This window comes from Chaetodon trifascialis, chromosome 24 (genome assembly GCF_039877785.1).
Source record: "Chaetodon trifascialis isolate fChaTrf1 chromosome 24, fChaTrf1.hap1, whole genome shotgun sequence".
NCBI lineage: Eukaryota > Metazoa > Chordata > Actinopteri > Chaetodontiformes > Chaetodontidae > Chaetodon > Chaetodon trifascialis.
This window is the reverse complement of record NC_092079.1, coordinates 11,797,809-11,810,893: the sequence shown is the minus strand read 5'-3', so window position 1 is coordinate 11,810,893 and position 13,085 is coordinate 11,797,809. Positions and strand designations below refer to the sequence as shown.

Sequence of the window (13,085 nt, the reverse complement as noted above, 5' to 3'; positions counted from 1 at the left end):
TGAAGTGCGCTGGACGTTAACGTGAGGTCCGTCTGTCCGTCCTCCGTACAGTACACAGCGGAGCACACTGGCGGCATGTTAATCACGTTCGTCCCCATTAACACAGTGCATTTCCTCTTGTCAGCTGGGAGCAGCGCGGGGACAAAACCCTTTTGAGAGTTTGAATGTCAACATCTCCTCCCCCTTATTTCCACTCTCAGATGTGTGTGTGGCCATTGGTCGACTCCATCTCTTTAATTCAGTTTGCTCTGATGTGCAGCGTTGATAATAATCCATGGAGATGTGTGTGTGCTTTTCTTGGCCCTCTGCCGGCTTGCTCAGGTGTGTGTGCCGCGCGGTGTGTTTTGTTTTGTGTTGCTGCGCAGAGATGGTGTTTGCTTTAGAGGCAGATGGACCGAGGTTAACTGCTCGCACACACACACCCACAAACACACACTGTATCGAGGTATCAACCTTTCCAACTTTGCTTTGTGCCAAGTCAAGATTAGAAGTTGACAAGCCTCAGCTAAGCTCCCATAATGCAATCTAGGATGTAGAACAGCGTTTCTCTGTTGGAGCAGCGGCTGTCTGCTGTCGTGCATCTTTCAGTCAATTTATTTTGTCCTCAAACAAACTGTATCAATACAGAAGCAAGAGGACATGATCAATAAAGTCAGCGCGGAGAGCTAAACTGGATTAAGTGGACGGGATGAATCTTTAATGATCCCAGAGGGCGGATAGGATGATGGGAACAAGACGCAACAAGCAAACAAACATATTGATTTTTAAAAGGAGCGACATATTGATCGTGCTCCAGTGACTCCTGCAGTTAAATGATGACTTCATATTTGACCTCGCTGCATCCAGATGTCATTTGGCGTTTGCTGATGAGCCCATGTGTCATTAGATTGTTGTCTTTCAGAAGCTAAGCCCTCTTCAACGTGAGCTATAAAGTCGGTGGAGTGGCCCTGAATGAACGCATTCTGCATGCGCACAATGCAAACCTGCACATGCAAACATACCACAGCTGAGCTGAAACTAATGATACTCTGAAAAGCTGTATATCATAGCCCGGGGCAGCGGGGCCTTTCATCATGCCCTACATATGAGCTTTGAAGGGAGGGATCACTTTCTGCAGAGGACTGCTGACCTTTTGATTATGACCTACTCAACCTCAGCACAGAGGTGTGTTAGCAGCGTGCCACAGTCCAAGTTTCCTCTCCTCTGTTAATATTACAATTGATTTATCAGCGATCACATGCCAGATTTTTCCTGCAAGTTTCTTTTAGGGCAGGTAAAAACAGAGTCCTCCTGGATTCTTTGCAGCCGTCCTTCTCTTCCGCCTCTCCGTCTTTCTCAGTTTTCATGTTTTCTTTGTTCCACGGAGTGTAATGACTGGTAGCTATGGCCAGAGGCAGCTAAAAAAAAAAAGGCTGCTGTTTTACTCCCAGCTGAGCTCTTAGTCTGTTGTTTTTTTAACTCTAATGGTGGAGAGAGAGGAAGGGAGGAGGACCTGGATTTAAAACCCACAAGATTGCGAGTACATGCTTTGTCGTTTAGTGAGCTGCACCGCAGATGGCACAACAACTCGCAGCGATTTCCATAAATTTCCATCAGACTCCAGGTCGGCTGTGTGCGCTCAGATCGAGACATTTTGGCCGGAGCAAAATTTTCTTGGTGCACAAATTGCTGCTTGGCAATCAAATACTGACAACTCAGCAAAACCACATCTGGTCACTTTTACTCTACAGTTTTTGTCCAGATTAAACAAACAAGCTGCAAGATTTTAATTAGTGAGCTTTAGAGGTGATGGTAAGCTCCCAGCGGTTATGCTAAGCTAAGATAGCCGGCGCTGATACTGATACTTAGTGGACAGATGCAAACATTTTGAGCTCATACAGTTGTTGGCACTAAATATTTGGCCTAAATCACAAGAGAAACATTCACTGAATAAATCGCAGTGTCCGTATTTTGACATGATCTGACGCTGGCGAGCAGTAATTGATGTAATACATGTGCATTATTTATTCGTCTGTACACAAATTCTTTGTCATCCCAGATAATGGAATCTCAGCTAATTGCCGGTTTTTGCATCAGGTTTGAGTACAGTTTGCCCGAGCGTTGGACGGGGACCCAGCCTCTCAGCGTGTGTGTGTTGTGACGGCAGCGCAGACTGCGGACAGGCGGACAGTAGTGTGTTGTTTGGCTGAGATGATGATGCCACCGTCTATTCAGTAGGCCAGGGCGCGGTGCCAGCGACAGAGTCAGGCCTGAAGCCATTGTTCTGGATTTCTAACCGTTGCTGAACGGAGGCAGTGCGCGTCGCTTCTCGCTCCTTGGCCTCACCAAGACATGACATGCTGGACGATAAATAAATATGAAATGATTTAGCATCGTTCTTGTGATCTGATCTGATCCCTGAAGCACCTTCATCAAACCACACGCGACCTGTTACTGGATCCCTGCTAAGCATCCTTGAACTGGGCTCATTTTTATTAAATGACATGCATGTGAAAGTGAAATGAGCGTGGACTGACCTCCGTGACCCCTGGGTGTCCCCTGATCGCAACCCAAACAATTCACGTGACTGTCGGCAACATTTTGATAATTGTCTGGCTGCTGGTTTTCCTGATCCACAGTAAGTCAAGCTTTGGGTTTGGGTATGGGCACCACGCACACACACACACACACACACACACACACACACACACACACACACACACACACACACACACACACACACACACACACACACACACACACACACACACACACACACACACACACACACACACACACATTCCAGGCCACCGTTGGCCCTGTGACCCAGTTGTTGTTTGGCATGGTGTGTCCCTGTGTGTGTGTGTGTGTGTGTGTGTGTGTGTGTGTGTGTGTTAGAGAGCCCACAGCAGTGACAGATGGGCTTTGGTAAACCCTGACTATAATTCCAGATAATAGAGCTTGGATTCCCTCACACAAGTGCATGTACACACACACACACACACACACACACACACACACACACACACACACACACAGCTGCAGGGCGGCTGGCAAATCCTTGCTTTCCTACATGCAAACACACACAATGCAAGTGACCATCTCCCTCTCTGCTGACATTCGATACCAACGCAGAAACTTCCAACCCTGTGGCCACACCCTCACCATGCGCACACACATATACACACAAACCTTCTCCAACCTGGAGCCCTCAAGTCTACATTTCACGTCCGTCCTTTGCATGTGTGCATTGCAGAGCAGCAGCTGGAGAGCTGAAGGCCTCGCTGACTCCTGAGTGCTCGATGTGTCTCTGCGACATCACTGTTGTGCTTTTTTAATACGAATGTCTTGATCTGACAATTTATTTCTGTGGTAGTCACATTAAAGACTCCACCTGGAATATTGTTATACGTACATATTAGATAAACGAGCGTTATTGTGGTACGTTCATCAGAGTTTTTGCATGCATATTAATAATCAGCATTTTAGGCAGCAATTTGGGGAACAAGTGGTTGAATCTAGCTGCTGAAAGGTGGCCACGTTCTTGCAGCTGTAGCATCTGTAAGGTGCTACCTTAAAGTGTATAAATATGCAAGGAAATATACAACTCACTCAGGTTTTAATTTAAAAACGCTGAAGGTAATTTGATCCCAGCAACAAATCATAAAGAGATGTTTGCTGTTATCAGTGTATCCTGATGGGAGTTGCCCTCTATGTCTGAGATCTTCTGTGTGTTTAACATAGTCCACAGACAGAGCTGTGTGTGTGTGTGTGTGTGTGTGTGTGTGTGTGTGTGTGTGTGTGTGTGTGTGTGTGTGTGTGTGTGTGTGTGTGTGTGTGTGTTTGAGTGAACATCAGACAGCTTCCAGCGGCTTTGAACTTTGACCGGCCACCAGCGCTGGCCGCCATTAACCAGCAGAGAACAGCTGTCTGCCATCTTTGAACTGAACAATGTGTGTTTAGCAATGAAAACCTGTCGGAACACGAGCGCAGAACAGAGGAGGAGGAGGAGGAGGAGGAGGAGGAGGAGGAGGAGGAGGAGGTGAGCGAGGCGGACGACGTCAGCTGGGTTTGCATCAGGTGCTCATGGTTCGAGTGTGTGCGCTGGACCGCAGCGTAACGAGATGTAATTGGTCCGTTGCCTGTCTTTCACCTCTGAGGACTGACGTAATCAAAGTGTGTGCACAAATTGAGTTTTTCCACATTACAAAGGAGTGTTAGTGGTAATCAAATCCCAACACACACTGTGTAAAGTCACATTGTACTCACTTATACACTGTTAACTGTTGAGGTTGAGATGCTGAGATCAGTCTGCTGGTTCTAAACCAAGACCGCTGGTATTTCAGACCATAGCGCCGTTTGAAGGCAAGTACTGCTACTTTATTTAATCAGACCAATGCCGGCCTCATGATTCCAGCTCACTGATTCACCAGTTTAACCCTAATTTGGAGGGAGTCTGCAGGCAAGAAACCGTGCTGCTCTTTTACACAAGCATGTTTTGTGTCCTAAGTTAGAGCTTGCATCTCCATAATACCCTCACAAATGTGGCGACTGCGCTCACGCTTCAACATTCAAGACTCCAACGGGGCTGCAGCTAAAGATTATTTCATCTATCCGCTGATTAGCTTCTCGATTAATAAAGAAAGCATGAAAACACGTCTGAGAAGTCAACAGAATCATCAGTTATCAAAACAGTTGATGCTAACTGCAGCATCTCCTTGGGAGTTGTGCATTTGTTGGTGTGTGTTTTACAGTATTTTAGTGTGTGGTACTGCTCTTGACCCCCTACCACAGGGAAAACACATCCTCAGTATCAGCTAGCGCCGGGCCAACGCATTAAATATGTAGGCATGTGTAAAGAAACCCTGTCCTCCATTTCATCCTATTGAGACGAGAGCACCTCTACGCTCTTTTTTCCGACTGCCTCATTCCCCCTCCTCCTCCTCCTCTTCACTATCTTTTCACCTCTCTAAATCCAGGGCTTATGCTCTCTCTCTCTCTCTCTCTCTCTCTCTCTCTCTCTCTCTCTCTCTCTCTCTCTCTCTCTCTCTGTGTGTTTCGGTTGGTTTTCATTTGAGTAAGTCTCATGTTGAAATCCTGAAAACAGGCTGAAAAGTTATGACGCACAGTTTGTTATAGCAACACCTGTTACATCAGGACATAATCAAGAGCAAAAGTGACCTGAGCGTACGTCTAACGGCTGAGTAGAAACACAGAGAAAACTGGAAAATAGAGCTGAACAGTCGAATATTTAGTTTTAATGGGAAGATTGCTGGCTTGTATTGGTTTGCCCCTCAGCTAAGCCCCTGGAAGAAAAGGATGAATGAAATGCTGAAGGGGTGTCAGGGCTTGGGGGAAGGGTACAAGGAGGCGGGGGGACATTCTTTCTAGGCCCCCCATAATCACTATTTGTGTTTGGCCCGCATTGCCCCACTTCCCGTGTGTGTGTGTGTGTGTGTGTGTGTGTGTGTGTTGTTTGGTGGGTAAAGGGGTTCACTTGCAGCCTAAGCGCTATAGTTTAATTTCATTCATTCGACTGAGGACAAAGCAGGACGTTTTAGAGGTTCAGCACCAGTGAAAGCAGCCTGACGCCTGAATGTCTGATATGTTTGTACAATTCAGCCCTGTGGTGCTCTGTTTTTTTCCTAATAATCACCTGGTACCTAACACAGGTCTCAGGTTTGTATCTGCATTTCCCCTAAAACCCCCAAAGCTGATTTATTGCTAACAGTGACGATACCAGTTCGTGATGGGCAGACTGGAAACAGCAATGTGAAACTCTTGTGGCTGCTGCGTTAAAGCAGTGATGCACAAGATGCGTCATGTGCCACGTCATGTGATTTCAAGGTATTTACATCATATTATTTTGAAATATCTGCAGTTGTGACCTGGTTTTGTAGGTGGCTGCAGGCACAAATCATTGAATTGTTTAAGGTGAAGTTTAATGTGTTTTTAATTTAACACCCTGCTTCTCCCAAGGCCAACCTGCTCTTTCCATCTGAATGATAGCAAAAAAAGTACAGTGTGAAACAGCTGTTATTCCAGCCTGCCCTCTCATTTCCCCGGCTGGAAAACAAATCGCTCACTGATGCCGTCCCAGCTGCTTTATTGACCTGTATTTACAACCCACTGCTCAGTGCTGCATGTGCTGCTCGTGGGAAAGTCCACAGGCTGCTGAGGTACGATGGTGACTTTAATACGGGCTAAAATTTACTTTGACAGCTGCTTTTATTTTGAAATGATCTCGGACATCCTCATATTAATGCAAATTTGGTTAGCTTTTGGTTTACAGGTTGTGATCGTGATGTCTGTGGGTTATGAGTATTGGGTTAAAGTCTGGAGGTCAAAGACACACACACACACACACACACACATGCACGCACGCACGCACGCACGCACGCACGCACGCACGCACGCACGCACGCACACACACAGTAGAGTCAGAGAGCAGCGCACATGTCTGGCCGTGCTCCAAAGTTTGCGTCTTATCCCGAGCTTACTGCTTGACACACTGAACTGACAGCTGGCGCGACAACACACTGAAACACACACCCCGACATATGACAGCACACTTGCTCACACACAGCCTCAACCATGGCTCTTTTTAACTCCTTTGCATTGTGCACACTTCGCTTAAAGTCACTCCAGAGTGACTCCTTCACATTTCAAAGCACAGCCTCTCTTCCATCCCTTCCTCCTCTGTGGTTTCTGCTGTAGTAGAAGCTAATTATAGCAGAGTTCCTGTTTTTGGTTAAATTAAAGGCTGGTTGGCTTCGCTGCAGGCTCTGTGGTCTGTAAGGTCTCTTAAAGTGGACTTGCATTAGTGCCACGTTAACCGTCTCTCTGAGCTGGATCCTGCTTTCCTTCATTCTTTCCAGCTTTGCAACTTCCATTTCTTCCTTTTTTGCCCAATTAATCAGTTCCTTTTATAAATCACTCATTTATTTTCTTCCTTCCCTTTTCTGTCAGTGTGATGTTTGGTCTTGGATGTTCCTGCTTTTGCGGTATTTGTGTATATGCACAGAAGCTGGATGGTCCTGAGTCACTGCTCTGTCATCTTAATATAATCCCATGATATCTGGTGCCATGCCCAGCGCCTTACTGGCATTATTAGCATGTGAGTGTGTGTGTGATTCCTACCTGACCACAACTACATGTACTCTGTGCTGCCTGTTTAATCGCTGTAAAGGAACAACAGCTGCCCGCCCTCTCACACATGCCACTCTGTGCTAAGTGTGGACTACACATGAGACATGAGACCTACAGTATGTGATGTGTCACCGTCTAGCCAATGGTATGTGGCGCGGTGCTGAGGATCTAAGCTCTTAATCTAGCGGGTTTCTTCATCATATGGAACACAACAGCGTCCACAGACTTCTAAGATCAATGAAAGAAATGACCAACAGGCATCTGAATGTGCACTTTTCTTGCAGAAAACCTCATGAAAGATCATATTTATGATGGCGAATGCGAGCTGTATGATCACTTGCCTGCTCTCACAGGTTCATTTGTAAGATTAAAAACTGCAAAGATTGCTTATTTTAAAGATCAGCTGTTGGACCCAAGAAGCTGGAGCCTGATACTGAGCGAGGAGCTGCTCTGTGGGGGGCTTTGAGCGCCTGGCTCTTTTCTAAAATATGAACAGTTTGCTTGGTTTGCACTTGGATGGTAATTAATGCCTCTCGCTGCCAGCCCGACCATACTGCTGGGAAACCTTGCCACGCTTCCCTCACACCACTCTCAGTGCCAGCCTTTGTCTGTCTGCGCAGACACACACATGCACTTCACAGCGCCTTTGCACACAGTAAAATTCTCAGCTTTCGTTCACACATGATCGTACACAGTGCTGCTCCTTGTGTTTGGCATGCGCGGGTCACACATGGCAAACAAATGGGTGGGCGGAGAGTGCTTTTCCTCTGTGTCTGTGTTACTCTGTCTCTGCGGATCTCACAGAGATAAATGAGATTACTGTAATCCAGAGAGAGGAAATCCAAATGCTGTTTAGTTCATCCCATCTCTCTTTCACTCTCCTCTTTATTTCCACTCTCAGTTTATGTCAGTGTAGCAAGAAGTCTATGAAAGGTTGACACCAGTAAGATCAGCTTCACGCTATATAAACCTGATTCAATTACATGTATTTGTCATGGAAAGATCATCTGATGGCTATTAAACCCAAGAAGCTCACACTGCGTTATTTGCTCCATATCAGAACACGGCTCATCAGCCATGGCCTGATTGAACTTTTCTTAGACCTTTGTCAGGATTCAGATCAGTCCAGGCCCCTTTGGGTTCAAAAGCACGATCAGCTGTCCTTAATTGCAAAGAGCTGAGAACTTCCAACATGGCCACCGGCTTTACGGGGCGATAATGCGCAGCAATGATGTGTTTTGTGTGCGGCTACATGAGCATCTTGTAAATCTGTCTCCCTTTTTTTCCCTCAGATGACATTCTGCAGAGGGAGGCCGGCCCTCTGTGCGCAGCAGAAATCGGCTCTGGGCTCCAGAAACAGTTTGCCATCCTGCCAGGTTGGTCTGAGTTCACACTGGGCACGCGGGCCGTGTAACTGTACAATAGGACTTTTTAATAATTAGTTAAGCAAATTGAACTAATTGACTGCACCTGCAAACAAACACACGCGAGTTGCAGCTTTTATTTCTACATTTTTCTGGTAAGTAAAAGTGCAAGTTTTGAGTTAGCTTAATAAATTCAATTACATGACACAATGTAATCCTGTTAAATTACTGTGTTAGACTGAGGTACAGTGGCGAGGGTCAGGATGAACTGCTAACCTCTGGGTTTGTTCCCAAATGGGCACCATGAATTAAATTAGGATGGAGAATTGGGTTGTTGGTGCAAAACACATTTAATAAAAAAATGGGGTTAATAACATAATGCTAAGGCCGAAACCCTTTGAAATCTAAGTTCGCACACCAACGCACACACAAACACACACTAAGGGCCCTGTGTTGGGTTACTATGACAATAATGCCAGCCCACTAACGCCATGTGAATAATTCAACGCCGTGATGATTCGCTCTGCAACTTGAGCCATCAGTGAAAGACACGGCTGAGTGTGTGTGTGTGTGTGTGTGAGGCCCTTTTGATTTTACACTTTCGCTATAGTTTGTTTCTCCTCCTGTTCGTTCTCAGTTTTAAAATATTTGTCTGAATTTCTTAAGAAAATTAACATAAATTGATTTTCAAAATAAAAGAAGACAGTTTTCCATTTCCGCTATGATCCATAAATACACCATTTTTTATCAGTGTATAGGGTGTGATATTCAGCGGTGAAGGAGGTATTCAGATCCTTTTTGACTAGGATATTATTATATATCATTAGATGAGATTAGATCTTTTTATAAGCTCTTCATATGTTTTGTAATTTGTAAAGTAATCAAAACTTTTGAATCACTGTAGTGAAGTAAAACGTACAAAACACCTCAAATTTGTGCTGAAGTACAGAACTGGAGTAAATGTACTGAGTTACAAGTCCATGGACGTCACACTGACCTGCCTGTTTGCCTGTGTCTCCAGGGGGCCGCGGGACGAATGGCAGCCCCATCATCGTCTTCCCAGAATTCCCAGCTTTCGGCGAGCTGGAGGAGGAGGAGGTCCAGAATGTCCTCGGCTACCTCACCAGCATCCCCAGGTTGGCATCTCAAAGCGTGTGCATGCCTCATCCTGTCAACAAACAAACTGTGGTGATTAATCTGGCCAGTTTGTGCAGGTGCAATACCTCACGGAGCCAACAGATGGCAGCATAATACAAAAGGCCTGCCACAAGGGGACAGCCACAAAAGAGCAAAAAAGGAAACGACAGACTGCACAAAAAGGGATTTTGAGAATGAAAACTAAAGGATGCACAATTTGCTGCAGAGAGGAGAAGAAACAACAAGCAATATCCTGAAGACGTCCCAAAATCAGATGATCTTGGAGATGTTCATTAAATTTGTACATAATTTGAAGTATTTTTCACCCAATACTCATAACCCACAGGCAGGCCAAATGAACAGCCTGTGCATTAAACCTGAAAGAAAGGTTTTAGGTGTGGCCTTGAGGTTAATGCACCATCATTTGTTTTGCTAATTAAAGTCTAATTAAATCATAATGTACACCTCCTTTTCCTCTCGGTCCTTTCTCCTCCTTTCCCTCTTTATTCCCTCCTCCCTCTCTCTGTCCCTCCTCTCTCTCCCCTTTCTTTCACCTTTCCTGTACTGCTGCACTCTCATCTCTCTCTCACACACACACACACACACACACCCACACACACACACTCTTGCATACACACACATAATTAAGGGGAGGAGAAAAGATGGAGATGTCTGCATCTGTATATCTATGTATACTGTATATATGTGCTTGTGTGTGCCTGTGTGTGTGTGTCATGGCGTCCTCTTTTTTTTTTTTTTTTTTTCGTGGCTCATCACCTTTCATATCCCACCCCCCACCCCTCCCAGAGTCCCCTCCCACCAGCTACTTGCACCCAGCTGCCAATCGGCTTCACTCTGAGCTCTGATTGGCTTTGGGAGAACAGCAAGACTCTGGGCTTGGCTCTGATTGGCCGAGGGTGGGGAAGCAGGTGGTGGAGGAGCAGAGTGAGAAGGGAAAGGAGGAGCGAGATGCTGTTTGAGGATGTGAACGGTCACCTCTCTCCATCTGCGAGCTGCAAACAGATGATTGTGGATGCGGGATTTGAACACTGACAACAGCGGGATGAGGACAGATTCAGGACGAGCGGATTCTGGATGGACGATAACGATGGGATTTTAAGGATCTGTTGTCTTTTTGTCCTGGAATAGCAAAGATTTTCCCCGTTCAGCAGGCTGCATTTCTGTGATTTGAATATTTTCTCCGCTAGAGATGGACTGAGGATTTGCTGTCGCAGCATTTACCGGGTAGTGTGGCGTGTTCGTGTTCTTAACATGTCTGTGTGATGATGAAAACTGGCTAATTATGTCCCCCATATGGACCCACTCAGCAGCATCCGTATGCTGGACCCACAGTGTGTGCGTGTGTGTGCGTATTCCTTCATCTGGCTTGTGTGTTTAGGTGTCAGGATGTATGTCAGTTTGTCCAGTACGTCCTCTCCTGGAAATGCTGCATTCACACACTGACACACACACATTTAGCTTAATGAGGCTGCTACATATGGCACTGCCTATGGACCGAGTGGCAAGATCTTCACATACACAACTCGCAGATATTAACACTGAGCCAAGGTTGCCATGGTAATCAAAAGGGTCTCTCTCATAATCACCAATGATGACAAATGTTGGCGTCGGTCTGTACCGAGGTTTTAACCTTTCCCAGCATCGCTCTTTCATCCCCAAATGATGCTTTTTTCCAACAAAACCCACCAAAATTCTGTCATTTTTCTTGGATTTTTATATAATCTACCATGTTGTGGTGACCCAACCTGATGATCGCTAACGTACAGCCCTCCAGCGGACCGAAAATGTGTTAATTTGTGTTATTGTTAATACAGAATCACATCACCTGCTTCACTGTTCGAGAGACGAACGGTGCAGAAATCTATAATATGAACAGATGGAGATCTTATTTTTATAATATGTGTTGTGTGATTCTAACACTTGATGAATTTAATTAACAGGGCCTGACTCCTGTTGGGGACACCCTGCAGTTGCAGCCACATATCACATCCATTAAGTTCCCTTGCTGGACTAATGCAGGTTGACCTGATGTCTAGACGTTAACACTTAGATCTCAGCCTGGTGCTGTGTACAAACACACACACAGTCACATATAGAAAAGCGGTGATAACAGTGTGTGCTTCTCTCCTGCAGCGTTGCAGCATCAGGAGTGGGTTTCATCCTGGTCATCGACAGACGACTGGACCGATGGGCCGCCGTCAGGGCCACCCTGCTCCGCATCGCTGTAAGACCCCGCGTGATTGTGTGTGTCGCTCTGTTTGTGTGCATCATTTGCTGATGAAGTGCGTCTGATGATGGGCGTGTGTGCATTACTCCACACATGCTAATGCTTATTTAGAGATGTGTCTGTGTCTGTGGGTGTAGCTGCTGGTGTCAGCGGTGTGTGTGTATAATTTGGTTTGTCCCCACTTAGAGTAATGGATGTTTTGGTCCTTCCTGTGTGTTTGCTAGCTTGTAACTGTACATTATGTGAGCGTGTTTCAGTTAAGTTTGTATGTGTTCATTAGCTGTACATACGAAGAACATTTACTGGCGATTGGCGATTGTTTTTTCTTTTCTGGATGTAGGAACGAGACAAGAGGGGAGTTAAAAATAGCTATTATCTTGGAGTGGGTGGTGGAGTCTCACAGTGTGTGAGATACCGTCCTGTTAGACAGAGAAAGTCCAAACTGTGCGCGCCGTCAGTCTCATTCTGTAATTGTTTTTTACCGTCAGCGTTGTATCTGTGTGCCATTAGCCTACTAGCCTACTTCTTGGACAGTGTGAAACTTTCCCTCCTCTCTAAGATGATAAAACGAGGAGGAAGAGGAGGCGAGTGATGTGATGAGAAAAGGCACAAAGGAAAAGAGGAAAAAGAACATAAAACAGCAGAGAGGATGAGAGGACTTACATCAGACAGACTTGAGAATCAAAGTTACTGCTGTCCTTAATAAGAAAAACTGGGAAAAGTAGAGAAGGAAACTATCTGCAGGGACTTTTAGCTTTCTTGAATCCTTCCTTTGAATCATGATTAACCAGCTGTGCCACCACGAGGAGGCTGAAGCTTCACCACACCCTACACATCGTTGTTAGGATGCTCATCCTGAATTACACCACTAAGCGTGTTCAATATATGCAGATCTATGCTAATATATGCTAATTGGACACTGATTATCATCAAACCTAATGGTCTTTCCATGGTATTTCTAAGAAACTATCCCCACTGTGACAATAAATCATTCTGAAGCTCCTTTCTTTACTAACTTAACTCCTCCATGTCGGTTTAACCTGTACACACAAACATCTGCACATTCAACCAGCCATAATGGACCGTTCCAGGGCTGTTATCTTATGCCAGTCCATTGGGCCAGTCCGTGTCCTTGAAAGGGACATTTATGGACTGTGGGGTGGACTGATAGCAGGGAACCAATCAGTAATTGTCTCGCTGCTTTAATT

General features: G+C 45.6%; 1 protein-coding gene across 4 annotated transcripts in view; it reads left to right on the top strand.

Annotated features, from left to right (window-relative positions):
• Positions 1-13,085, top strand: part of mcf2la (mcf.2 cell line derived transforming sequence-like a) — a 37,627-nt gene that overhangs the window by 10,787 nt on the left and 13,755 nt on the right. For 3 of the 4 annotated variants that reach the window (XM_070994218.1, XM_070994216.1, XM_070994217.1), the window contains 3 exons: positions 8,421-8,504; positions 9,514-9,628; positions 11,784-11,874. In XM_070994218.1, the coding sequence (XP_070850319.1) occupies positions 8,421-8,504; positions 9,514-9,628; positions 11,784-11,874 (290 nt within the window). Of the gene's footprint in view, positions 1-8,420; positions 8,505-9,513; positions 9,629-10,583; positions 10,875-11,783; positions 11,875-13,085 lie in introns of those variants that run through there. The other variant, XM_070994219.1, reaches the window with a different exon arrangement.